The sequence below is a fragment of the Naegleria lovaniensis genome (genome assembly GCF_003324165.1).
Source record: "Naegleria lovaniensis strain ATCC 30569 chromosome Unknown tig036, whole genome shotgun sequence".
NCBI lineage: Eukaryota > Heterolobosea > Eutetramitea > Acrasida > Naegleriidae > Naegleria > Naegleria lovaniensis.
This window is the reverse complement of record NW_025407856.1, coordinates 346,345-372,467: the sequence shown is the minus strand read 5'-3', so window position 1 is coordinate 372,467 and position 26,123 is coordinate 346,345. Positions and strand designations below refer to the sequence as shown.

The 26,123-nt window shown below is 37.7% G+C and overlaps 12 protein-coding genes across 12 annotated transcripts; 5 read left to right on the top strand and 7 right to left on the bottom strand.

The window, feature by feature from the left end:
• Window positions 1–201: 201 nt before the first annotated feature.
• On the bottom strand, window positions 202–1,872 carry C9374_008506 (uncharacterized protein; the record flags this gene model as incomplete). The annotated part of the gene is made up of 1 exon (XM_044698590.1): window positions 202–1,872. The coding sequence occupies one exon, from the start codon at window positions 1,870–1,872 to the stop codon at window positions 202–204; it is 1,671 nt and encodes a 556-aa protein (XP_044545625.1).
• Window positions 1,873–3,821: 1,949 nt separating this feature from the next.
• C9374_008505 (uncharacterized protein) lies at window positions 3,822–4,553 on the bottom strand (the record flags this gene model as incomplete). Its single annotated transcript, XM_044698589.1, has 1 exon — window positions 3,822–4,553. The coding sequence occupies one exon, from the start codon at window positions 4,551–4,553 to the stop codon at window positions 3,822–3,824; it is 732 nt and encodes a 243-aa protein (XP_044545624.1).
• A 591-nt stretch (window positions 4,554–5,144) lies between these two features.
• C9374_008504 (uncharacterized protein) lies at window positions 5,145–6,740 on the top strand (the record flags this gene model as incomplete). The annotated part of the gene is made up of 1 exon (XM_044698588.1): window positions 5,145–6,740. The coding sequence occupies one exon, from the start codon at window positions 5,145–5,147 to the stop codon at window positions 6,738–6,740; it is 1,596 nt and encodes a 531-aa protein (XP_044545623.1).
• Window positions 6,741–6,873: 133 nt separating this feature from the next.
• Window positions 6,874–8,013, top strand: C9374_008503 (uncharacterized protein; the record flags this gene model as incomplete). Its single annotated transcript, XM_044698587.1, has 1 exon — window positions 6,874–8,013. One exon carries the CDS (start codon window positions 6,874–6,876, stop codon window positions 8,011–8,013), a length of 1,140 nt encoding a protein of 379 aa, XP_044545622.1.
• A 92-nt stretch (window positions 8,014–8,105) lies between these two features.
• Window positions 8,106–9,431, top strand: C9374_008502 (uncharacterized protein; the record flags this gene model as incomplete). Its single annotated transcript, XM_044698586.1, has 1 exon — window positions 8,106–9,431. One exon carries the CDS (start codon window positions 8,106–8,108, stop codon window positions 9,429–9,431), a length of 1,326 nt encoding a protein of 441 aa, XP_044545621.1.
• A 108-nt stretch (window positions 9,432–9,539) lies between these two features.
• On the bottom strand, window positions 9,540–11,349 carry C9374_008501 (uncharacterized protein; the record flags this gene model as incomplete). Its single annotated transcript, XM_044698585.1, has 3 exons — window positions 9,540–10,259; window positions 10,322–10,585; window positions 10,759–11,349. 3 exons carry the CDS (start codon window positions 11,347–11,349, stop codon window positions 9,540–9,542), a joined length of 1,575 nt encoding a protein of 524 aa, XP_044545620.1.
• Window positions 11,350–11,518: 169 nt separating this feature from the next.
• Window positions 11,519–12,330, bottom strand: C9374_008500 (uncharacterized protein; the record flags this gene model as incomplete). The annotated part of the gene is made up of 2 exons (XM_044698584.1): window positions 11,519–11,985; window positions 12,075–12,330. The coding sequence occupies 2 exons, from the start codon at window positions 12,328–12,330 to the stop codon at window positions 11,519–11,521; spliced, it is 723 nt and encodes a 240-aa protein (XP_044545619.1).
• A 188-nt stretch (window positions 12,331–12,518) lies between these two features.
• On the bottom strand, window positions 12,519–16,145 carry C9374_008499 (uncharacterized protein; the record flags this gene model as incomplete). The annotated part of the gene is made up of 1 exon (XM_044698581.1): window positions 12,519–16,145. The coding sequence occupies one exon, from the start codon at window positions 16,143–16,145 to the stop codon at window positions 12,519–12,521; it is 3,627 nt and encodes a 1,208-aa protein (XP_044545618.1).
• Window positions 16,146–16,815: 670 nt separating this feature from the next.
• On the top strand, window positions 16,816–19,563 carry C9374_008498 (uncharacterized protein; the record flags this gene model as incomplete). The annotated part of the gene is made up of 1 exon (XM_044698580.1): window positions 16,816–19,563. One exon carries the CDS (start codon window positions 16,816–16,818, stop codon window positions 19,561–19,563), a length of 2,748 nt encoding a protein of 915 aa, XP_044545617.1.
• Window positions 19,564–19,622: 59 nt separating this feature from the next.
• C9374_008497 (uncharacterized protein) lies at window positions 19,623–21,788 on the bottom strand (the record flags this gene model as incomplete). Its single annotated transcript, XM_044698579.1, has 1 exon — window positions 19,623–21,788. One exon carries the CDS (start codon window positions 21,786–21,788, stop codon window positions 19,623–19,625), a length of 2,166 nt encoding a protein of 721 aa, XP_044545616.1.
• Window positions 21,789–22,038: 250 nt separating this feature from the next.
• On the bottom strand, window positions 22,039–23,913 carry C9374_008496 (uncharacterized protein; the record flags this gene model as incomplete). Its single annotated transcript, XM_044698578.1, has 1 exon — window positions 22,039–23,913. One exon carries the CDS (start codon window positions 23,911–23,913, stop codon window positions 22,039–22,041), a length of 1,875 nt encoding a protein of 624 aa, XP_044545615.1.
• Window positions 23,914–24,973: 1,060 nt separating this feature from the next.
• Window positions 24,974–25,747, top strand: C9374_008495 (uncharacterized protein; the record flags this gene model as incomplete). Its single annotated transcript, XM_044698577.1, has 1 exon — window positions 24,974–25,747. The coding sequence occupies one exon, from the start codon at window positions 24,974–24,976 to the stop codon at window positions 25,745–25,747; it is 774 nt and encodes a 257-aa protein (XP_044545614.1).
• Between the last annotated feature and the right edge of the window lie 376 nt (window positions 25,748–26,123).

Genomic DNA, 26,123 nt, shown 5'->3' with positions numbered 1-26,123 from the left:
CCAGGCACTACTTTTACTGTTTTGTTAAGGAATATCTCAAAGAGTCAAAAGAGATGGAACAGTTTCATCGCTTCATCAGAACTGGTCATTGATTCTTTTCTGCTCTCAAAGAATCCTGTTCTATTTCAGTCGTTTGTGTCCGCAAGTTTCTCTCCCAATAACGTTATTGTGTTGTTTATTCATTGGTTCAATCCATTTTGTTTACAGTAATGCTTCTTCTTGAGGTTCTTCCTCATTCAAAATAAAAGCCAAACTCATGGGATTCACTTGAGGATAAATCTCCAAGTGTTTCATTTCATAGAGGGATTGAGGCCATCGCATTAATCCAAATTCTTGTTTCAATTCATAAAATCGTCGTTTGAGAGTGGAAAGACTGCATCCAATGAATTTACAAGCCATGGTTTGAGGAAATCTCAAGACACGAAGCATTTCAGCTTTTGAGATCGAGGAAGGCTTCACACGAGGTCTCTTGGAATGAATAAATTCCTCAAACGAAATAAATGTATAGAAATTACCATTGGAATTGGAATTGGGATGACGTGAGGAAGCAGTACTCGGGTGTTGATTCTCGGAATGGGAACTTTCATCCATTAAGAGATTTGAATCAATGAGTAATTGCTTGTTAGGTGTTTTCGCCAATCGAGATGCATTGACCATACCGCTTGAAGTGGGTGAAGAGGAGCATGAAGAAGAAGACGACGACGAAGAGATGGAAGAATGTACAAATGATACAACACTGCTATTGTTGTAAGTGTTTCCTCTCACCCTCGTTCGCTCGCAAAGCCTCGACGTTGTATGGTTTGATCTTGCGAGTATTGAAGTTGAGTATGAAGAAACGGATGATTTGCGGTATGAAGGTCTAATGTTACTGTTTGTGGGGTTCGTGTAATTCGTATTCGGATCGAGAGATGAAAGTGGAGTTTGGGTTTCATTACCCTTTCCAGAGGTTGGCTTTTGATTCAACGAGTTGAAAGAGATTGAACTGTTGGATGATGTTTGGGGTTCAACTGTAGTTGCAACTGTAACAGTGGTGGTGGTGTTGGAGGGAGTTGTTGAAGGGGTGGTTTCTTCATAATATCTGCTGATCTGTATTCGTGGAATGTTGTGGCCGTGCTGCTGAGCTTGTATTTCTCGTAATGGCAAGAAGTGTTGCTGATCGTCGTTGAATTGTTGTTGTTGTTGAGCATAGCAGGCTGCTTGTAAATCCATGTTTAAGGTTCGAGGTTGGTCCAAAAACAGTTGATGACGAGGGAAATGTTCAACGTCATCATGGTGGTTGTCGTGATGGGCAAAATCTTTTTGACTCGTCGTGCACAGGCCAAGAGAAGAATTCTTCACCTTTTCTGTTCTCTGATCTGCAACGTATGATATTGTTGGCTGTGTTTGTTCCAACAGCACCACATAATTATAACTTGAATGGGTTCGTTCATGACGAGGTGATGCTGTATGGATCTGATTTTGGTCCAAAACAGTACATTGCGAAGGAAAAGCCTCGGTACTACTATTGTGTGGACGACCATTGTTGTTGTTGTTATTTCTTTGAACAATGTAGGAGAAGTGGCCATTTAAAGATCTTTGATTTGAATCCATGTTCGTCGTTGGCAGCTTGTAAGACATCTTTCTCGATTTTTGAATTCCATGATAGTGCTCGTGCGGGGTGGTGTTTGGTTTCGAACGAGTAGAGGTCACTCCAAAACTATTGCTACTACCACTACTACTACTTGTCGCTCGTTGAGAATGGCTCATCACAACGGTATCAAAAGAAGGTAGCATTACGTTTGCAGCAGAGGATGGAACCATGATTAGACTCTGTTTGAGTTGTACACAATAACAATCGTGTGATTCTTTTTCTTGTTGTTCTTCGAGCTTCATTGGGAGATCTCAGAGTTGCATTTATCCCTCACCCCATTCGTTACGCCAACTAGTTCAACTACACGGCCAACTACAAGAGCCACAACAGTGAATTTGCCATTCATTTCCTAAATGGAATTTCCTCGTCATCAAAGATATCGTTCAAAGACCTTTGTTGTAAAATAATTTTGCATTTTTGGGCTGAAAGAACTTTAATGTAGAAACGGTCAAATCTTGTGTGCTCGACGAATTCATCTCGACAGTAACAAATTTTTGATCTCTTAACATTGTATTCCTCAAATCAAAGAACGTTTTAGGGCTCTGAGAGGATGTCGTCTAGTACTTGCGGACCATTTTATGATTTTTGAGCTAAAAACTGAAAGTGGAGCTCTATTTCGAAAGACGTACCTGCGAGAAGGAACATCAAGAATTTTCAATGTCGAAAAGAGCAATTCCAATTTAGGCGATTGGAACGTGTTGCACCAATGAGGATAAATACATCTTGTACATTGAAAAATCAATAAGAGAGTGAACCAACCTTTCATACATTTCTCATCTTTCATTACATTAGTCGTGTCATTGTAATTAATGGTTAAATGTAATAAAGATGTGAATGGATTACGCTTGGTACGTCCACGATACAAAAACCATTTTCAATTTAACTTTCCCAAGTCATGACTCGTCATCATCTTCATGAGTTGAACCATTCCATTGCATGCCTACAGTTACTATTATCATGTTGAGTTGTTCCATTATTCCATTCAAAATGATATTGTAATCATTATGTATCAGTGTAATACGCACGCACTACCGTTGTTTTGGAATGATCATTAGCACCCATTAACATGAAACTTTCAAAGAATGATCACAAAAGGTTTAAGGAAAAAAATGAGCACCTCAATGACGCCCGAAATGTGGAAGGCTGCTTGCGGGTTCACGAGAGCTGTTGTCGGCTCATTGAGTGCAGTATCAAGTTTTGGATTTTTGTTATATGTGATTGTTGTGTTTAGGAGGAGATTTTTTAAACTGCCAAACGTGAGATTCTTGACCTATCTTCAGTTGTATATCCTCGGAGCATCGTTGAATCATGTCCTTACGGTATATACGGCTTATTATTCGGATCAAGATTGGGTATGCTTAACGCAAGCATTTATAAATCAGTACGTATTGAAAGCTTCCTTAATCGTTTGAGAAAATTCCATCATTATGCTCGAATAGATACTTTTCCGTTGGTTTTTGTTGCTGGAGTGTTTTGATATCTATTTTCATGTTTGCAACCATTGTTCTGAGACGACTTACAACGAAGAGGTCCATTAGGATATTCGAAATATGTTCTCATGTCTTTACATTCTGCGCTACAGGTTTGCTTTCTGGTTTGCCTTTCATTGGAGACTCGTATGGTAATTCTGGAAAATGGTGCTGGATTAAATCAAAAGACACTGGATTGATTATGACATATGCTGCTTTTTACATACCATTATGGTGTGGAATTTTTGTCATTTTGATTCTCTATTTGGCAGTTCTTGCAAAAGTGTGTATGAACTATCGAAAAGGTAAGCGTATGCGGTTGTGTGCGATGCCATATATCTGTAACAATTTGTCTACTTCCATAGTCAAAAAATTTGAAGAGAAGGAGGACGAACGAAGAAAATCACAAAGAATTAAGGCCTACTCTAAATTATTGGCGTATCCTCTTATGATGATTTTGCTGTACATAATCCCGACAGTCAACCGAGTGACTAGTATATTTGTGACAAATAGTGACTATAATAACGTCATGACTCTCATTCATACAATAATCTCTCCACTTATTGGCTTCTTTAATGTGATAGTTTACTTTCTGAATCCAATGGCAGGAAAAAATATGTTGAATATTTGTAAGATGTGCTGCTTGAAATGTTTCACAAAGGATAGATATACAGAGTACAAGTGGAAAGTTGAAAAAAATAGCGAGAAAAAAAGGGAAGCAATTATTTGAGCTCCTTTGGTAATCTACCTTGGCGAAGAGCTTCCTTATAGTACTCAATTTCTTGTAGAGAAGTAGCCTTGAGTATTGCGTTTTTGATTTTCGAAATATCTTCTGATGAGAGACCACTGACAGGCTTCTTTTCAGTTGTCGCCTCTGCTTTGGTTCCAACATTAGGTGCTTGTTGACCTGTGGGTGCAGTTCCTAGAATATTTTGAGCCTCCGGTGTTGGCTTATCCAACGTTCCAAATACATGTTTGGCTCTTTCTCGTTCAATTTTTCTAACTTTAACAAAATCAATTACCTTGATAGATGGAACAAGAAAAATGATATAAATTCTGTAATTTTCTTTTTTGATCACTAGATTATCAAGTAATGAAATTGTTTTGAGTTTCTTAAACGATTTTAAACCATTCAATTCGTATAGCTCTCGGAAATTATTATTTGTTAGTATGAGTGTTTCCAGGCTCGGAAGGTTCTTCTCTCCGAGTTTCTCATCAATATAATTTAATCTATTGTTGTTAAATAATATAGTATGTAATCTCTTCAGTACTGGAAAATTCTCCATCCTAGAAATTTCATTATCACTCAAATCCAATACATCAAAACTATCCTTTGTCGTACCAAGATTTTCCACAGCTGCTATTTTATTTCCTCGTAAATCCAATTCTCGTTCCTTGATTGGATTAAAGAATTGTGGTGAGGATGCTATAAGTTCGGGTGAAAGTTTGACCATATCGTCAGGAATGAAGTATGTGCGTGATGGCGGCGTTTGTTGTTGATCAATATTTTTTCACTGCCAAATTCGTTTGTTTTTCATTGTTGAACCACCACAATTCTCAAAAAGCTTTGAAGAAATCAAAAGAAGCTCAGGAAACCAAGCTTTGAAGAAATCACTCAAAACGAATTGCTTTTGACTGGCTTTCACAACATCAGCATCCATTCAAAAACATCACGAACGACTTGGAACTTGAATTCAAATAGAATCTTCATTCCAACTCGCAAAAAAATTAATGGTTCGATCTTTGTGAACCACGCACAACAACAAGACCGCCATCAAGCAACATAGAGAGCAGCTGATTTTCGGAATTTCGAGATCTTGCTCCATGAATATTGAATAATTCACTTTTCCTCTGACAACTATTATTACAACGTTTATAACTCCCAATAATTTATTTGCAAAATGAAGCTTTTCAATTTTTGTCCTCATTCTCCGAAACACAATAGTGTACGAAACATGAACAGAACCTCCACAAAATCATTTCAAAAACACATCCTCTCCATTCTATCTTTCCTAATTTTATTTTCCATTTCAAATCTATTTTGCATGACATCCAAGCGAATCATTGAGATACCGTCAACTTTTGGAAAAACAGAAAACGTCACCTCAAGCAAAGCATTCAGATACAACACGTTTGAAGACACAACACTTGCAATTGCAGTGAATTTTAACGCAAATGTTACACCCATTCAAGTGATGGCAGAATCTCTTCCTGTTTCTCTGTATAATTTTTATCTTGTTATCGGAAATCATCCCCCTTCCTTTACATTACTGGGAGTATATCGATTAACAATCCGCAATGTCAACGTTAGTGATGTGCAAAACGACATTACGTTAGATATAACCTTAAGATCTCCATTTGGAATTTTTAATGTCAATCCGAGCACTGTTGGATTTTATAAGCTCAACTCGTATTATTTCTCACCGACCAATTCAAGAGCATTTTATAATTATGCAAATTTCAATACTACAGTTTTGAGTTTTTGCAGGAATACTCGTGTCACTTCATGCGACATTATTTTTGGAGTATTTGGAGTTGAAAAGGATTACACAACAGCATCATTTGGAGCCCTTCAAACTGTGTATGGCCCGAGCTCTTTCAGATATGTCGTTGGCATCTCATATATATATACACAAACCTTAACATTAAGTTTCAAAGGACAGTTTCCATATTCAGAGCCACCAACCTTTAATCTTACCACCTACACTCCCAACAGCACTGCCGAATTACCGTTGAATTATTACATGTTAAAAGCGTTCAACTATGAAACCTCTCATCCTGAGCCAGCTGTTTTTCAACAGACTTGGGACTATTACTTTGGATTGAGCCTATACTTTACAGATTATTCAGGAAAAGAAGTTATCGTGGATGTTTCCAAGCTTGAATGTGCTTGCAAATCATCAACCTCACGGGTTTTCTCAATATATTATGGTGCTATTGTGAATACTCTCAATGGCAAAATTACTTGCAGCGGGAGAGGAACCAAGTCTTGTCGACAACTTGCCATTGTAGCACCACAACCAAATGTTAACACTTTATACGAAGGAGTTTCATACATGGCCACACTTCGTAGAGGTTCCTCGAATTATTACAAATTTTCTGTCCAACCCTATGAAGTAGTCTACATTGAGATTTATGCAATTAGTGGAAATGGATTCTTAAAGCTCAGAAAAGATCACATTCCAACCTCAAGCAATTATGACCTGGAACGAGTGATCACCTATGCGTCCTCATCACAACAGATTGTTGGAAGTGTGAATTACCCACCAACAATGTATTACATTGCCATCTCAAATGAATACTCATCAAGTATGGAATATGTGCTCAAAATACGGACCACCAACTATCAAGATGTTTGGAGCAAGAAGCTGAGCCCACTGATGTTTTTTAGTATCATGTCCATTTTCTTTTGTGTATTGGCAGGATTAATTATTTCTGTGGTGATACGAAGAAATCGAAGACCTCCTCCCAAAGAGTATCATGTGCCAGATATTCAATTGGATACCTTCTCAATGACTCCTCCGAGTAGTAGTAGTACTTCAAATACTACTCAATACTATGAACCACATCACACCATACAGCCCAATGGAGGTGGTACTAATAATAATAATAATGGTTTTATTCCTCTGCGAAATGTGTGAATCCTATGAACTGAACCTTAGAGAACAGAAGAGGATGGCTTCACCAATTATTCAGGAGAAGTGTGAACTTGGTTGTTTTTAGATTTGCGATCTCAAAAAAATTGAGTGTATTGAAATTTTGTGTTTTTAAAAGATGATGATCGAAGCAAATACAAACTATGAAGCATTGGCAACATTCTTTCGAACAGCTCCCGAAGAAATGTTGTGTGAAATTATTTCATTTATTCCATTCCGAGACATGATTCACATGTTTCTTCTCTCAAAACACTATTACGAATTATTGATAAATAGTGAAGTGTTGTTTCACAAATTGTGTCTTGTATTTTGCAAGATCAATGACATACCATTGAGTGTTATTGATCATCAAATGAAATTACTTTTGAAAAACGATGAATTTAATAATAACAAAAATCATAATAATCAAAATAATATTACCAACTTGGAATCAAATATTGAACATCAATCCATTCGAAACTATTTACAAGTTCTCAAACGTATCATTCGAATGCATGGCTATTCGTGGGATACTGAATTCACCTATTACCAAAACTCAACAAAATACTCCACAGTTTATACGTGTGATGAACGAACATTGTGTGTCTTGGAAAAACCCTCTCATGGAGATTTTGTAACTGTGAAAGCAAGAAAATTATTGATTCCAGGTCATGTCTATTCATGGAGATTTGATCTTGAATCTTACAAACCAGAACAAGTTTCCAATGGTTTCAAAGTAATGCTTGGTGTTGAGTCTCTGGATTTCTTTCCATTTGGAGAACAAAGTAGCGGCGATGTCATTGCATGGCAAAGTGCATCCAAAGGTTGTGCATTAATTCTTGGTCCAAAAGAAGTCATTCGAAGTGCATGTTCGGATAAAACAGATGCCACACTAAAACTTCAAACCATGAAGTCTGACGAATATACTGAATTCCAAACAGGTGATTCCATTATTGTGGAATTTGATTTTCGTGTGAAAATTGTGACAGATCCACAAGCAGAAGCATTCCGTGAAAAATATCGAAAGAAATTGAACACAACTTGTCGATTGGAAAAGTATTTCTCTGGGAAGCAGACGATCACTTCTGGAGATGATGCTCGAGGAAAGATTCGATTTTCCTTATTACGAAAAAATCATTTCGATGGAGACAAACCAAAGATTCACAGATTGACAGAGTGGTTGGAATTTGGAGAGTCCCGTTTTGCACCCTACGTGCCAGCATGTAGTGTTAATAAGCATCAAAGTATTTCCATTCATCCCAATTTTTATGATCAATAAAAAGATTGTTCCATCAAGAAGCAATGGTGGTTCTTCTTGTCAGAAGAAATTGTAATTACAAAAATTTGATTTTTGATAATCGTTTTGAAAAAATGGCTGAAAGCGAATCATCATGTGTTTCATCATCAACATCATCATCGGCTGAGAGAAATCAACACGTTCCCATCCTTTCTCTACCAGAAGAAGTACTTGAATTTATCTTCTCCTATCTGGGTATTGTTCCGTTAATGAGAAGCGTTTATCCTTCCTGTAAGAAATTTAACGAAATCGTTAGTGATGGAAAAGCGTACTGGAACTCGGTAGAGTTATTCCCTTGGAATGAAGGCTTTGTGGATGATGACAACTTTAAACTTTATGATTTTGATGATCCAAAGAAGAAACCACGTTCAATTTCATCAAAAGCCTGGATCATGTTGTTTGAAATGATTGTTGCCAAGTTCGGAGATAAATTCCGTGATGTTGGCCTTTTCTTCTCTACTGATGGATTCCCTTGCACACCCGAAGCTTTTGAACTTGTCAGCAAACATTGTTCAAATATTAGATCTCTTAAAGTTGATGCTGTTACTTCTGCCAGAGATGCCATGACTTCTACTTTGGTCAAGGTTATTTCCAACTGTTCTGCCACTCTCCAAGAGTTAACTATCCAAGGAGGTTTTCCAAAGAATGATTTTGTGCAAATTTCACAAATTATTGCTCCAACCATTAAAGCACTCTATATTGAAGAAAAGGAAGAGACCAATAGTTTGAGTTTGAGTGTTAATGGACAAGAAGAAATCATGTACAAAGAAATAGAACACTTGTACTTGGGAAGTATCCGATGTGACAAGGCTCTCTTCAGAAGATGTTTCAAAGAGAGTACCAAGTTAAAGTCCATTGTATTTGATCAATGTTATTTGAATATTGAAGCACTGACAGAGTTTTTGGCAAGCAGCGAAGCCGCAAGCAACATTCAACATTTAGAAATCTTGTACTGCACCCTTGACACAAATGTCATCCCAAGCATGAACATGTGGAGTCGAATTTTTGAAAAGTGTACCAATCTTGTCAACGTTATGGTTTACGCCTGTACTGCTGGAACAGAAAAAGGAAACAATATTGATTTGTGCTTTAGAGATGAGGATATTACTGCATGTATCGATAAGTGTAAAAAGTTGGAAGTGATTGATATCCGTAACTGCAATAATGTGGATGGAAAATTCTTTAAAGAGCTTCCCAAGGCAAAACGACTGGAAACACTCATTGTGGAATCAAAGAATTGGAATTTGTCGAATGTTCTTCCAGAACAAAACTCTCCAGTTTATAGTCGTTCTTTGAAGAATTTATGTATGTACGGAGAGAAGTGTGATAGTTCTTTAGAGAAGCCAATTGCTGACATGTTCCCCAAGCTTGAGTTTGTTCATCTTGACAAATTTGCATAAGTAAATATTAACTCTTCTATTCTCAAGCAGATGTGTGATCTGGCATGTGTCAAGATAAATGAAATTGTTCAAAAATTTAAAGACAATGTCCAACAGAGCGCTCAACAACTATGAATCAAATTTCTTTTTTTTCTTTGGGCAAAACTCATCGCTTTCCAACAGGACCGAGCTGTCCTGCGTATGGAATCTTTTTAACATTTGAAACATGTCACCAGAAAGTTGATCAACTGGAACAGGTAATACGCATGGCTCAAAAAATAAGGACGCAACTTCATGAATCGATTCCATATCGACATCAGAGGCCATTGTGCTTCTGAAAAATAATCGTCCATTTCCGACTTCAAAGTCATTTGGACATTCAATAGGAGGCAGTTCAGCATCTTGATTATCATCTTCCATTAAGCCATCAGAATCTTGTTGTGTTAAAGCATGAAGTTGTGACAGAAAACTGCTTGTACTGATAGCTGTATTCATTGAATGAGTATGGCAAAGAGCATCCCTATGATATTCAATTTTGTGAAGTAGATAATGATCATATTCAGATAGAGTGCTGAAAAATGGCGCTTTACAGCACTCACACGTATAAATATAGTAAGGCTGGTCTGCAACATATAAAACGCTAGAAAATGGTTCCAAGGCCAAGTTCGCATTTGACGCTTTTGGTCTCTTGTTCTTGGATGGTCTCGTCACAAGACTCAATTCTGTACACACTGATTCTTCATCTTGGCAAGGGTCGTAATATTCATTTGAGCATTGAATGGTGATATCTACAAAGGTGTTACTACTATACACTAATTGTTGTTGGTTCACTAGACGTGTTTTAAATCTCTAAACAAGTTCAAAAATAATTGAGTGAGAAGAGGCGATTGTATGGCCATGCAATGACTTACCTTTTTACAATTTTTCAAAATGTGATAATTCTCAGCATCAAAATTCCTAATGTAAGCTGCAATTTCCTCAAAACCCTGTTCTCTTGCAATTTCCTCAGGTGTGGTGTTGTCAATAAGTGGAGAACATCGTAACTGTTTGGTTGCTCCTAATTTCAGCAACCTTCGAACCACTTTAAATTTTCCATTATATGAGGCAATCCAAAGAGCAGTCTGTTGGTTGTGAATTTTCCAGCATATGTTTTTAATTTCGAAAGTACTTACTTGCTATGTAAAATAGATCAATAACAATGATTGAAAATTATTATGAAAACACATACTTTTAACTATAGATATACAATGTCAGTAAAATTTCGAACAATTCTCGAAATTGCGTCAATAACTTACACTCTATTAAATATGGTCAAGATCGAATACTGAACCATACATCAAACACTTACTCCACTGTTGGCAGTATCAATACTTGCTCCATGTTTCACTAAAAACTTTACAATACTGTAATGCCCTTCATTGGCAGCATTGTACAATCCTGATTCATCGTATCTATCTTTTGCATTAATGTCGACTCCTTCTCTAAAAAGCTTGTACATTTGCACAAAATTACCATCCGAACAAGCCTGAACAAACTTCTTGACTTTCTTCTCTCTCACATCGGGATCCCAGTCTTCAAACTTTACACCACTTGTGGCTTTTCTCTTGTGCATTTTCAATCGATTCTCTCGTCGAATAATATTATTGTAGAATCCAGTCTGATTTGGTGTTAATAATACATTACTTGTTGATGATGAAGCCAATAATTGTTGTTGATCCGAGACCACTAGTTGATGATATAAACTTGTTGTCGGTTGATAACTCTGATTATCGTTCATCCGATCAGAGCCTTCATCATCACTCATCCTCTCCATTGGTTGCCACCGTGATATTTGTAACTGTTGTTGCTGTTGCTGTTGCTGTTGCTGTGGTTGGACATGCGTTGGTTTGTCCTCACTGGTTTCGTCCTCTCTCCGATGAGAGAGTTTGCTGTGCTGCATTTTTTGCTTTTTGAAATTCATCCTTATTTGGACAGAGTGCGACTGTTTCATTGTGAACTGTTTATGAAGCTGCTCTCAACGACTTTCACACCCCATAAACTGTTTCTCTCCACAGGTTTAAAAGCTCATAAAGAATTCAAAGAAAGATCTCAACTTGTTGGACTTGCATTTATTCTGCTAATGGAATTCGATGAATAATTTCAAAAGGTGAAACATTATCTTCTCCTCGATTCATGATACAAATTTCCTTCACCATAAAACTCACACTCTTCCAACTATCTTGAAAATCTTTCATAAAATCTTTCAATTTGCCACTTTCAAAAACTCCTACACTTAAATGAGGATTAAAACGACCTTTTCTCACCAATGCATTGCAATAAGGAAATGGTTTCATGACTGCTTGTTGTAATTCTCTTAATTGTTCAATTGCGTATTGATCTGGTTCTAAATGGATGGTTCCCAACCCGTCGTCTGTTAAATGTTGAATCGTGTCAAAGTAATGGAATTGAGACAGGGTGATTTGAAATGATTTGATTTTTGAGAGAATTGGCCTCAGAATGTCGAGTCCTTCGTCATAAAATTCTTTTGGAATGAATGGATAAAGGATACAGATGTGAGGTTGAGGCCATCGTTCAACTGTCATTGAGAAATTATTCAAAATACATGTTCAATTACGAAATTCCAATTGTATGTTCAATATTTCAAATACAATTCAATGGACCTACCGTTTGCATACTTATTTCTAATAGCTTGAATGGGCTCCCAAACCTCTTCGGGAGGAATGATACACAACACTGATTTTGGAGTTTTCAGCGTACTTTCGGAAAGAGAGGTTGGAATGGATTTCGGAACATATCGTTTCACAGAAGATAAATCTAAAATGTTATTTTCGTTGATAGATGCAGAAGCAATTGGTGTCGCTTTTTGCTTCTTCTTATTTGTAGAATGTTGTTTTTTGTTGCTGGAAGACGATCCTGTCATGAATTTGTTTTTTTTCAAAATTTGAGGATCTTTCCAGAAATTGAATTTATGAACGATTCTTTCCAAGTTCACTCTTCAAATTGAAAATGAAATCTGTCAATTTTAACGATAATCTTTAACTTTACTGTTTTTCAAATGATGAATAAGGTATTGTTGTCTCTGTTGAGACCATTGTTCCTATTAATAAATTATAAATTGAATCCAAATAGACTCCACTTGTAACAATTTTTGTAGTGTTCTCGTTCAGAGCTATCAAAAGCTTTTCCGCAATAGTAACAAAATTTGGTGTTGCATTGACTACATTGCATGGAATTACAGCCTCGTGTTTTTTGAATTACGGCTCCACAGGTAGGGCATACTTTAGCGCCTTGGTCTTTCATCCATTCTTTGAATTGTTCGTCTTGTTTAGATTTGTTTCTTGCATCATTTTCCTCACAAGTCAGCCCAGGATGATACTTTTGCACGCATTTGGAGCAGAAGTCCCAACCACAATGAGAGCAATGTACTTTAACAGATGGCATTCGTTTTCTAAAGCTTGGTATTGGGCTTAATAGTTCGCTTCCTCCACCAGTTTGAGAAGATTGTGCTTGAGAAGCATTGCTATTACTAGCAGTTGACACAGATGATGGCTCACCTCCAGTTGGTATCTCTTGCAATGGTAAAGCTTTGTGAGATAACATCTTTGGAGACATGGGCGATGCCATTCCGAGTGATGGTGTTGCTTCAACAATAATTGCGTTTCCACATTTAGGATTAGGGCACCACAGTAAATCCTTCATTCCTCCCAATGCTCTCTTGAGAGAAAATTCTTCGTACTTGGCAAACAAATCGTCGTCTTCGGTGTGAGAGGAGGCGTCATGATCTTGTGAAATTTTGTTCAGCTTTCCTTGATTCAAAATTTGCTTGACTTCCATCACAGATAAATTTCTGTTGCATTCTGGACATTGAATACTGTCTACTTCTCCCTTCTCAATTTTGTCCTTAACGTACTCAAAAATACATGCACTGCAAAATTTGTGTTCACACTCTTCCATGAAAAATACAGTTCCATCTGTTGGTTTTTTGTCTTCATAACAAATGGCACATGTTATAATCGAGGAATCATCATAGTACGATGTTGGAGGTGTTGAGTCAACACTGTCCTCCCCACTCAACTTGAGATAATTTACCACATTCTCCGTTTTCAAAGATGAGCTCATACTCAAACTGAAAATATCGTTGTCAAATGATAATTCTGTATCGTTTGTCAGCTCCTTCTCTTTGCTGGAGGTTGAACTCGTACCACTTGTACCTGATATTGTTGAAAATATTGAATTAAGCATTGAATTGAGAGTATCCAAATTATTGTCTATTGTAGATGGTGAAGCGGACGGCGTCTTATTGATGCTCATTGCAGCCTTCTTTTGTAACTTGCTGGGATGATTTTTCATATATTCCACATTCTTTTCAAGTAGTTCTCTGAGCATTGCATGCTTGACCCATCCGTCGTAAGAGAGCCAACCTTCCTCATTTGTTCCCTCATTGATGCTTCCTTCTATCATTTCTTTGTAAGGATAAAATTCCAAAAAGCATAACGACTTGCGAATTTCTACAAGTTTACACATTTTCTTAATTTGCTCTTCTCCCACCATGTCATGTCTTAGATCCAATTTGATGATGGAACTTTCATTGTTTTGAATGAGAGCATTAATAATCAAGTCACATCCCTGGGGCGTGATACCTGTTTGTGCAAGATTAATGTATGTAAGTGATGTGTTACGTATTAGCATGCCTGCTAAAAATTGAGCACCAATGAATCCAATATCCTTATTGAAACTTAAATCTAGTTCTTTGACAGCAAAGGCGCTATTCGACATTTTCTTGGTTTGCAGCTGAGGTGCCGAGTTCATAAATGCATTCGAAATGTATTGGGCACCTTTCGAAGTGATCTTGTTTCCACTTAGATTCAATCTTCGGACTGATGATCCAACTGACCATGGCGGTAATAATGTCCATGCAATACATTTAACATCTTCATCTCCAAGGCCAAGAGAAACCAAGTCCAGTCGTACCAATGCAATTCCTTTTTTAATGTGCTCTGTGTAAAGATCTAAAATGTATGGAACTGGGTCAATGACAGGATATGGGGTCGTAGAGGATGATGTGGGAACATAGGATTGTGTTTGTCTACACAACGACACATATCTCTCAATGATTCTATATTCAATTCTTCTTTGATGATGTTTTTCGTTTGGTATTTGTTCTAAATCATTGATTGAGAAAACTAACTGATAGGGATCATCCTCGAGAGTAATTTCTACAATTGATATTAATTGAGGACTTGTCGTAGCTACATTAGGATTCGATGGTACCGTTAATTTTGATGAGTTTTGTGAGGTATACATGTTATTCGACTGTTTGCCAACACCGTAATTTGTTGAGGGAGGCTGTAACAATTGTTGTTGATCATTTGCAGGTACAAGTCTAACTTTCACTGATTTAACAATATGAACTGAATTATAGAAATGGTCGTCATATAAATATGGATAAAAGAAAGCCATTTGACTGTATGGATATTGTGAGGTTGGAAACGAGTGTTTTTGATAGCTATTTAGGTCATTAATAGGAACTGGTGGTGGAGGCATTACAAATTGAGGATGTTCTTGCCCGGTGACTGGTGTTCGTCCTGGTTGACCTAAATATCCACCCTTCACTTGACTTGTTGAGGTATTTGTAAGTAATACCCCAACACTACTATTATTTTCTGGCAATGGTTGCTGCTGTTGATATAAAGAATTCCAATGTACGCCATGAGTATTTGATGCCTGTACAGGATTCACCGTTATGTCATATCTTATTGAGGACGGGTTCAATAACGAATAATTGGAGTTATAAGGATAATGATATTGAGGTGGTTGATTGGTTAGAACTACTGAGGAAGCATTGTTTGAAGCCTGTTGTTGTTGAGATTGCTGTACAAAATAAGGACTAGTTGTTGGAATTACAGAACCGGTAGTTGGAGGTGGCACAAGAGGACTTGCAGGATCAATCAACACAAAATCATCCACTATTTTGGTCTTGTTGGGGGTTGCAATTTTTAACGATGGATTTTTGGCTGCTCCATGTTGGTGCTGAACTGATTGATTCAATGTGTTCCGAGAATTATTGTTAGTTGTTGTTGATGATGGATTATAATTATTAACGTTACTGCCACTATTGTAAGACGGTGTGGATGAATAATGTGTGTGCAATGGTGGATGAAAGGAATTGGGTGGAAGAATGGGAGGAGGACTATGTAGTTCATTCTCCGTAAATGATGGATACATGTGCTGCTCTTGCATAGGAGGAAGAACTTTCTTATTACTTGTTGTTGTTACACTATTTACATGATTCGTGATTGCTGTTCCATAGTTGTTATTATCGTTGTAATAACTCGTATTATTTCCATAGTTATAATTGCTAACATTATTTGGTTGAGAAGAACCTCCAACGTTGTTTGTATAGGCTTGTTGATTTGAGTTCAAATTGTAGGGTACGGATGAATTCGTCGATCCCGAGACCAGAATGCTTGATGGTTGTTGGAGGGGTGATGTACCCGAAGGGAATGCCATCGTATATTGCAACCTTTTCACCTTGACCTCATCACCGGGAATGAAATCGCAATAGAGTTGTACTTGCTGTTGTTGTTGCTGCTGTGATGAAGTGAGTATCGGAGAGACTCGTCCACCTACAGAATTATTATTCGTTAATGCATTGCCTCCATTGTTATATCCATTCCCATTTGTTGTTGTTGGTATTGGTGATACTGATGGCTGTACAACTGGGCTGTTTCCCATATTTCTCTATTTCTCTCAGTAATAACAATATTTAAACACAATTTCCGAAATCCTTCTCTCGTGAGTGCTTCCAACAGCGAGAATCAAAATTTTTTTTTGATGAATGCGATTTGGAAGGTAGCCCTTTTGTGGCGACTTCCAATTTCAAGGTTTTAGAATGATAATAACGTGACGCCATGCATGAAGAAAGGTTTGCAAGCAAAACATTAGGAAGAAATGTATTTGACCCATTTTCATAAATACTTCGAAGTATTTGGCCTGCAAATTTTTCCCGCGCTTTTTGTCACTCTTAATTTCTCAAAGTCTTTCGAAAAGAAAAAAATGAGCCGAAAGATTAAATCATGAATTCCTGAACTACACATGATCGTACCATTGCCGAGAAAATATGATTGCTAATATTAATTGGTCGGATTTTATTCGGAATTAAATGGTTTCTCTCTAGAGAGCATCCATCAGGAATTTTCAAATATTTTCTTGTTGCAGAATGGATGCCATTTAAATCTACCAATAATGGAAATTTTGATAAATAGTAATTCAACAAAATAATTCTATCTGATCCCATTAAACAGCCTAAAGATCTCAACACCACTGGAAATAATACAAATTTAAATACTTTGCTTCAACTAGTCTTTGCATATCATCCATTCCTAACACAACAACCAATGAAAAAATGGGAATTCTGCCTAGCGTAGAAAGGAAGCTTCTGCAACACTCAGAATGTGTCGGAAAATGGATAGAAGTTTCAGAACAACAACAACATGAACCTGCATCATCGCTATCGCAAAGCAAGTACAAAGTTTTTAATTTGGATTTAGAACAGGAATGTTGCTTTTCGCGTTGTCAATGTTGTGATGAGAGTGTGAGCGTAGGAGACAGTCACTGTCATCAGCCACAACCTAATTCTCGCCATCACTTATGTGAGATCAAAGTCGTTCCAAGTATTCACACCCTTCTCATGAACAGCACGCCCCAACAACAAATTAAGGCAGATTTTAAATTTACACCTGCAAATCCACGAACTGGTGGACCCTCTTCATGCAATGAGCAAAATTTATCCTCTTCATCAGATTGGTGCGGAAACAACATTATACCTCCTCAATCGCTGCCGCTTGGCATTCATCTACACAAAGCAGTGTATTTAAACTCTCGAATTTATGCTTTTGGAGGAAGCACCAGAAAGGAATTGAACTCAAACTGTTTTCTAGAATATGATGTTGAAAGTGAAAAATGGAAACGACTGTCAACCCTAATATCGACACCACATGTCGATGAAAATTCAAATCCTGCTTCCTCAAGTAGCAGCAATTTGAATCCACCTAATGCTAATATTGAAAACTCAAACGACTTGACGCAGTCTTCAAATGGTCACAATACCATGCATACTCCACAAAGAGCAATTCCCATGTATGTTAATCCATGTTTTTACCACTCAGTGTGTGTTTGCAAAAAGAGAAGAAAAATCTATGTATTTGGAGGAAGAACAAACTCCGTGGTCACTTCTAATAATTTATATGAATTTGATGTTGACAAGCAACAATGGAATGTTTTGACACCAATACGAAATAATTCAAAACAAGAAAAACTTCCAAAGCGAGAGGGTCATTCAGCATTTGTTAGAGGTGATTTTTTGTACATTGTTGCTGGATATGAATATAACACGGACCAATATTCTAACGAAATTATTGAAATCAATTTGGAAAGCAATACATGGCGCTATCTCTCTGAGGATTACTCGAACATTGTTAAACGAGGTGGTAGAATCACAAAAAGCACCAACAAGTATCATTCGAATGACAGCGATGAAGAGGATTTTGATGAACATGACACATCCACGCTCTTCACAAAGGTTGCCTATCATTGTTCAGAATATTGTGAGTCCAGAGATGAACTCTTAATTTATGGAGGAAAAACAAGAGAGAAGCCTTTTGGTCCACTTTCCAACAATCTTTACGTCTATTCATTTAAAAGAAAGGAATGGACCTTGTACAAAGCTCCTTGCTTATTGAGAAGAAATCACTTTGAGAAAGATGGTCACGACAACACTCTAAATGCATATCTTACCTACGACGATCATCGACAATTTATCATGTCTTATAACAAATCTAGTACACTAGTAGATGATCGATATTTTGTGATATGTAACGGTCTAATTAATGATCATTTTGATCGAAGACATTATATTGATGAAATGATAATTATTGACATTTACAGCAACAGCTGGTACAAGGTATCAGATGGATTGGCATTGTCGATACCATTTGACTCATGCCTGGTTTATTGTGACAATTACAATAGAGTATATTCGATTGGTGGATACAATCCTTGTGGTGAAAAGCCTCATCTGCCAAACGTCACAAAACTAGAGTACAAAATTACAAATTGTGACTTCTTGAAAAATTATGTTTCTAAAATTTCTGACACTTCATTTCCAATTCCATTCGTCACTGTGACATCAATAGACCGTAGGCAAAGCGTTCAAATAAGCCGAATAATAGCCATGAGGTTATTTGGAGAAGAGTTTGGTAACATTAGTTATGACAAATCCATGATCCTTGAAACTCCGTTTGATGAATCGCAACTGTCTGACATCGTTGATTATTTACATGGCTTGGACATTGAATTTCGTGATGTGAATGAAATTATCGAACTGTTAGAAAAGACTATCAAATTCCCAGCTTTGGGATCCACTCTTGATTCATATCTAATACGAAGATTAGAGACTGGGCTCGTCAATGAAAAGAATGTAGTGAATATTCTCAAATCTTGTCAACATTTAGGTAGAGTAGAAATGATATGCCTGTCATTCCTGAAACGAAACGGTATGAAAGTTCCAATCAACGATTGTTCAGAACTTCCAAAAACCATCTTGACAAAACTTGAGCAGTTCAAGCAAGTTAAACATGGTTCACCTCAAACCACGCTTTCATCAAACGGTCCCTCAAATATTAATTCCTTGAAAAATATCAACCATACGTCCTCGACCAATCACTCCTATCGACTCTATTTGGCTGACCCCATAACAACGTTGTTAAGTTTTCTTCGCACTCTACGTAAAGATTTAGATGCTTCACAAAGAACAGGAGATTTAACTCTCATCATACACGATCAAGAGAAGGACAGAATGAAAAGTATCACTCTCGACTCTGCCATTGCTCTCATGACATCCAAGTTCTTTGAGAGAATGCTTTCTGCAGATTTTAAAGAAAGAGGACAAAATTGCATTGAACTCCAAAATCCAGTCACACTGAATGAAAATGATTTGATTAATTTGGTAGACCTTTTATATTTGACACCACCGTCGAGAATTGATCCCTGGATGAATAAGAAAACCAAATTGAATTACATTTATAGAATTGCTGATTTTTATTGCTTGGATATTATTACATGTATTTTGGAAGATAAATTCATGTCTGATTGATTCGACATCCACTTTTCAATAGCAATTTGAAATATTTATCATTAGAACTACATGAATTTTTAGAGCTCGAACACTTCTTTGTGGATGTGAAACTTCACACCAGTGGATTTTGAGGCATTTCTAGCTCCATTATTCACATCGACAATCATTTCATGAGGTCCACACACAACCACAGCCGCATACTTGTCACTAAATGAATCCACACTCGACAAGACACTATTTTCCAAAATCTTTTCAAAGTTTGGTCTCTCTCCAAAGTGCATTCTCGCATCTGTTTGACCATTGACAGCAGCTGCATTAAATTGTTCCTGTCTTGTAAAATAGAAACTCTGCTTCACATTTTCTTTCTGATTCAAGAGCGCTGGAAAATGTTGTAACAAGGCATTGTTTTGCATGGTCCACACCAAATACACATTCTGATTGGTTCCCTTATTGGCCATCAATTCCGAATAAATAGCATGAATGGGTGTAATTCCAATACCTCCTGCAACGAGTATGACTGTTGAGTACGAAGGTAAATGCACGGAGAGTTTACCGTACGGACCTTCGACACGAGCCATCAATTCACCAGAGGAGTGATACTTTTCTTGAGCGACTTTGGCCAATGATTGTGTCCATCCATGTCCCAAATTTTTCACATGACATGTGAATTCCACTGTCGAATCCAATTTTGTAAAACTACTCACAGTGAATGGATGGGCTTGGAATGCATTCACTCTTGGTATATAGACATAGACAAATTTACCCATTCCCAAACTCTCTCGATCCAAAGACCAAAATGCAAACTGTGGCTTTTCAAACACACACGTCGTTACTTGAGTTTCTTCATTGTATTCCAAACGAGCAATTCGAGCAGGAACCAAATAACCTAACACCATTCTCAATGCATGATCCACAACGAGCAAGAACAAGGAAATGGATAAAATTGGTAACGTTCGAGTCCATCCATTGGCATGCAAGGAAATCATCACTAATAGAGTTGGAACAAAGATGTAATGTACTGCCTTGAATAATTCCCATAATTTTCTTCGAATCGTTTGAAACGAGAAGATGATTAAAATCAATAAAGAGAACCAAGCAATGGGTCCAAAGAGAACAAAATCAGGAGAGTCCACACTCACTAAATCCAATAAATTATTATCATTGGCTCTCGAAACAACCATCAAAATACCATGACTGGTGGCCAATAAGAAACTCAATCGTGCTTGCCATTTATGGAATTTCACAGCTCGTTCAAATGAAATTCCAAACACATGAATAAAAACAGAATAACGAGTTATAGGTAATAAAGTTGTTGCTAAACTGAAAATCAAAGCGTAGGCCAATCCTTTTGCTACTTGTGAAGAAGTTGCATTAAAGTAACCATATAAAAACCATGTCGTGGCCAAACACAAATGACACAAAACTAAAAACACCTCACCCAATGTCAAATCCAAAATTGAATTGAACATGGAGCCTAACCATCGATTTCTGATTAATTTCAATAACCTCTTATGGAAAACCAAATCAATAAAAAAATTCTTTTCTTTCATGGAAAAGATGGAATACGATAAACCAAAACAAATCATGACCAAAGCCACACTTCCAGTAGCAATCAAATGAAATTGCAACACTGGTTCAGGATATAAATTCAATTCACCCACATGTGTCACTAAATTCACCTCAAAATCTCCATGATAGGTATGTTTCTGTGTAATGTCTTGAGTGTGAACATTGAACGCCCAACTAATGGCAATGGTTTTGTTTTTCACAACATGATCCGAATGAACATCTCCAGTATCAATGAGTCGAGTGAATTTTAAAGTAGTGACTCCTTGAGAGTTGAGACTTCCTGCTCGTTGCAAAATGTTATCGACACCTCCGAATAAGGAATCGTTTTTGGGAATGGATTTTCCAGGAAGCCAAAAATCGTAAATCATGGGTTGAGAGTTTTCCTGATCGAAGAAACCAATGAAACAATCTGCTTGTTTCATACCAATTCCGTCTTGGAAATCGAGACCGAGAGCGAGCCATCCACGTGTTTGAGCTTGAATGGCAAATTCAATCACATCTGTGGATTGAATGACACCAGGAGTTTGAGTGTGAAATTTCCAGAAGAGTTTGTATTGGGGAGTTCGAACTGAGCTTGGATATTCATTGGGAGAGATGATGGGAGAGTTCATGTCAGCATGAACAAGTAATGTGGAATAGAATACGATCGTGAGTGCTAGAATGACATTTGACATTCTGTAGGCTGGAGCTGTCAGCAGCATGACTAGAAAAAACCAAGTTCTTTAATTGTGAAAAGGTTGATTATGTACAGATGTGGACACTCGAGAGAGAGTTATTGAATACTGAGGATACTAGAGCCAAGTGGTTTGTTTTTTTGTGGTTGGAATTTCACAGAATGCATTTCGTTTGTGAACAATAAATACTCTGACAATTTTTTCCATACGGAGTTTTTACTCCGGTGGAAGGATTCCCATGCGGAAATGCTTACGGATTGCTGTTGGGTGCTGAAGATAGGTTCAACATGATTTCTTGTAACTTTTCTTGCATTCGGCTTATGGCTTGTGCGTTACTAGAAGTTAATCTCATTAATTCTTGGATTTGATCTTGTTGTTGACGGAGCGAATCCTCCAAAGTCCTTAACAAATTTTCTGGACTTGTCATTGATGTCGAATCTTGTATGGGAGATGAATGATTTACAGGATACAACAAGTTGGTCGACGTTTCTCCTTGTTGTGGATGTCTAGGGTAGTGTTGTGGCTTTGTAGCAAATCCACTTGTTTGTTGTTGATGAATACTCCGGATGGGATGCTGAGTAGTTACCAAACTAGTTCCATTTGGACTTGTAGTGGTCCTTACACCACCTCCTCCTTGCTTTGGCGTCGTTGACGGTGCAGAATACTCCATACTCGACGATGATGACGACGCTCCGTTAGTCATTTGAGGAGAAAATATTTCTCTGAGTGGAGGAAGTGTATGACTCTCTGGTTTAAGGTTGCTACTACTTGGAAGTACAAGTTGTGGACTCTCCATGGAGGAGGATGCCTGGGTGCGACCAGGGCTTCCCATCACATCAAAACTGGAAGCAGTGTGAGGGTTCTGAATACTCGTTGTAAATCTTTGAGGTTGAGGACTTGAGAAGGCCAAGCTTGATTGTCGAGAGTGAGATGCACTGTTAGGAGAGATGACATTCTGTGGAGGTTGAGGTGATGACACAAGTGGAGACATGATTGAGCGAGAAATTGGAGTTGGTTTGATCTTTTTAAGTGATGGCTCCATCGAAGAAGGAGTGCTTGAAGTAAATGTCGCAGAGCCAGAACCATTGGAAGAATGAGCATGATGATGCATGGCTGCCATATTCTTTCTGAATGCTTGTTGGTTGGATCGTGCTCTCTTTTTCGTGGTCTCATCCTTAAGCATTTGGTCCCTAGATCGAGATCGAATCCAAAACTTGTCACTCACTGCCACTAACTTGTTATTCGAGTCATAAATTTCAATAAAACCAACCCTAGATGAGCTACTACCCTTCTTTGTATTGAGAGAGGGAGGGATGTCAATCTTTGCTTGATACAGTCTCTTTTTCTTCTCCTTATTCGTTGATGAATCAATGTATGGAGTGAGAGGCTTGAAAAAGCAACTACACACGGGTTGACCATGGGCCGAGCCATTGTCCAATCTCAGAAACATTTCACAATCTCCCAAATCCACACCAGTGACAAAGAGAACATCCTTAATCGAAACGTTGAACTTGGTATTTGGTGGGTTCTTTGTCTTGGTATTCAATCTGAAATCGGGATGGCAAGTGAATTCAGCCTGATAATCATTCGATCCATTCACAAAAGTAAGGGAAGGTCTTAAGCTAGCATCAGAGCCTGAGGGTGGCGACGAAACCGAAGAACTGGTTGTTAAACTGCCATTCGTATTTGGTGAGGTACTTGTGTTAGATTCATTACTCATACTAGTTGTTGTTTTGATTGGAACACTCGTTCCCATAGATTGATCCTTCGATGGGCCAGCATTTGAAAGTGGTGATGACGACGATCTCGTTGAGTATGATCGAGTATAAGCATTGGGCTGAAAGGTATTCGTACTACCGCTCGATGTCGTAGTATCTTTTGGTGATGAATCATTGGGAAATGTCGATGATGAATTGGTAACGTTCGTGTCGCTCGTGGTCATTATGCTCATGTAATTGGGTGGTAGTTGTTGGCTCGTTTGAATTGAGGAAGTTGCGTTGCCTGAAGGAGAGGATGGTTGTGCGAGCAATGACGATGAAGAAGAAGGTGGTTGTTGCGCAACAACAGGAATGATATAACCGCCGCTACTATCACTGCCTTTCGTTTGAGGTAATTGTGAAGACATGGGTTGAATCATGCTGAACGATCTTTTGGTGTTTTTGTTGTGTTTGGAAAAGGTTGCTGTTGTTGTGAAAGTGTGCTCGTCTTGCGCAGTTGGTTGATGATACATGTGTGTATGAGCGAGAGAGTATGAAGAGTCTTGATATCCACTTGAATGTTCGTCTGCACATGAACCGCGTTAACGTCGAATCAGGGGAATATCGATGTTTGGGTTGAACTTGGCTTGTGAGGTCTTTTCCAATACAATGGATGTTATTGATTCAATGATAAAGCTGTATTTAAGATATGTTTGGGAATACGATGAAACATTGTCTCTCCATGAGGATTACCTATAAAGTGATTCATGGAAGTAATTTTAAATAATTTCCTTGTGTGCTATGCATCTTTTTTGTACATTTTCCATGTAAATTATAAGGATGTCGCATGAAATATCACTCAATGCATTAATTTAAGCCTATGTTTGTGTGATACAACTTTGTTCAATATTTCTAAAAGGAATAAGGAATAAAAGAATATCATGGTTTGGGTTGAACAAGAAAGGCACCAAATAGGCTGAATGGAAATTGGAATTAATATTTTCCCTTTAGTTAATAGGACAAAAAAAGGTAATTTGATATAAACGATGTAGTTTGGAAATAGTCCCTTTCATGATCATGGTCATCATCATTTGGGATTGATATCACATATTCGAGTGTTGGGTTGCCAATCTTCGACATTTCAACACAATCCCTAAAAAGTTGCAATTACTTTCGGGAAATGTATACAAAGATTCTGTTTGCTCTCATTATCTTCTCCAATAGTGTTGGATATTTCCATCATCAGACAAAAGTGAGAGCATGTTGTGGTTCCGAAATTGAAAGAAGCTGATCTTTCGAGCATTTGTTTTTTTCAAACATTCATTGTAAACGATAAGCTTTGGTTGAGTAAAAATTTTTGAAAAAATCGTTTGAAAAAAATACGCCAAAAGTACGTTATCGATTCTCTCTCTGATCGTATTGACTCTTGCTATTATTTCTTTTCAAATTCACTCTTCCTATCATAATCACAACATAGATCCTCACAGAATGAGCTTGACCAGTAACGCAAAATCCACAGTGTTGGACCCAACTCCAAACGACATTCAAATGTTCTTGGCTTGTGAATGCCACAAGGGTACCAAGAATATGGAAACTGATATGCAAAAGTATGTCCACACCAGAAGCCAAAAGGATGGTGTCCACATCATCAACGTTGCTAAGACTTGGGAAAAGTTGCTCTTGGCTGCTCGTATCCTTGTTACTATTGAAAATCCAAAGGATATCTGTGCCATCTCCACCAAGCAATTCGGTCATAGAGCTGTCCTCAAGTTTGCTCACTACACTGGTGCCAACTACATTGCTGGTAAATTCACTCCAGGTACATTCACCAATCAAGTCCAATCTAACTTCATGGAACCAAGAGTGTTGATTGTCTCTGACCCAAGAGCTGATCATCAAGCCATCAAGGAAGCTTCAATGGCTAACATTCCAGTCATTGCTTTCGCTGATACTGATTCTCCACTCAAGTTTGTGGATGTTGCTATCCCTGTTAACAACAAGGGTAAGAACAGCATTGCTTTGATGTTCTGGATGTTGGCTAGAGAAATTTTGAGATTAAAGGGTGTTGTCTCCAGAAAGAAGGTTTGGGACGTTAAGCCAGACTTGTTCTTGCACAGAGATTTGGATGAAAAGAAGGAAGAAAAGGAACAAAAGGAAACCCAAGAATCCAAGGTACAAGCTGTTGTTGCTACTGAAGGTGCTGAGGAAGCTGAGGAATATGAAGCAGGTGCTGTTGCTGGAGAATGGGGAAATGAACAATAAGTCCATCATTTCCGAATTGTGCTGACACTATTAAATAAATAAACCAAAAAATTATTATTTCGACACTGTTCTTAATTGCTGATCACCTTACTGTGACAACCTGTCACGCACTATGACAACCTGTCACGCACTATGACGACTCATTGTAAAATTACGAGATAATATAAAAACACAATGTACAGATTTGGTTTCTTTCTCTCTTTGTAGTTCAATAAGTGCTGGCCATCATCCTCACTGGCTGTGTGGACATGAACACTTTTCAATCAAAAAATTCTCCATTTGTTGCAGCTTAATTCACAACACACGATTATTTATCTTTAGAATTTGATCCGATCAAACTTGGTTTGAATTTCATCATCTTGTTTCATTGTCCATA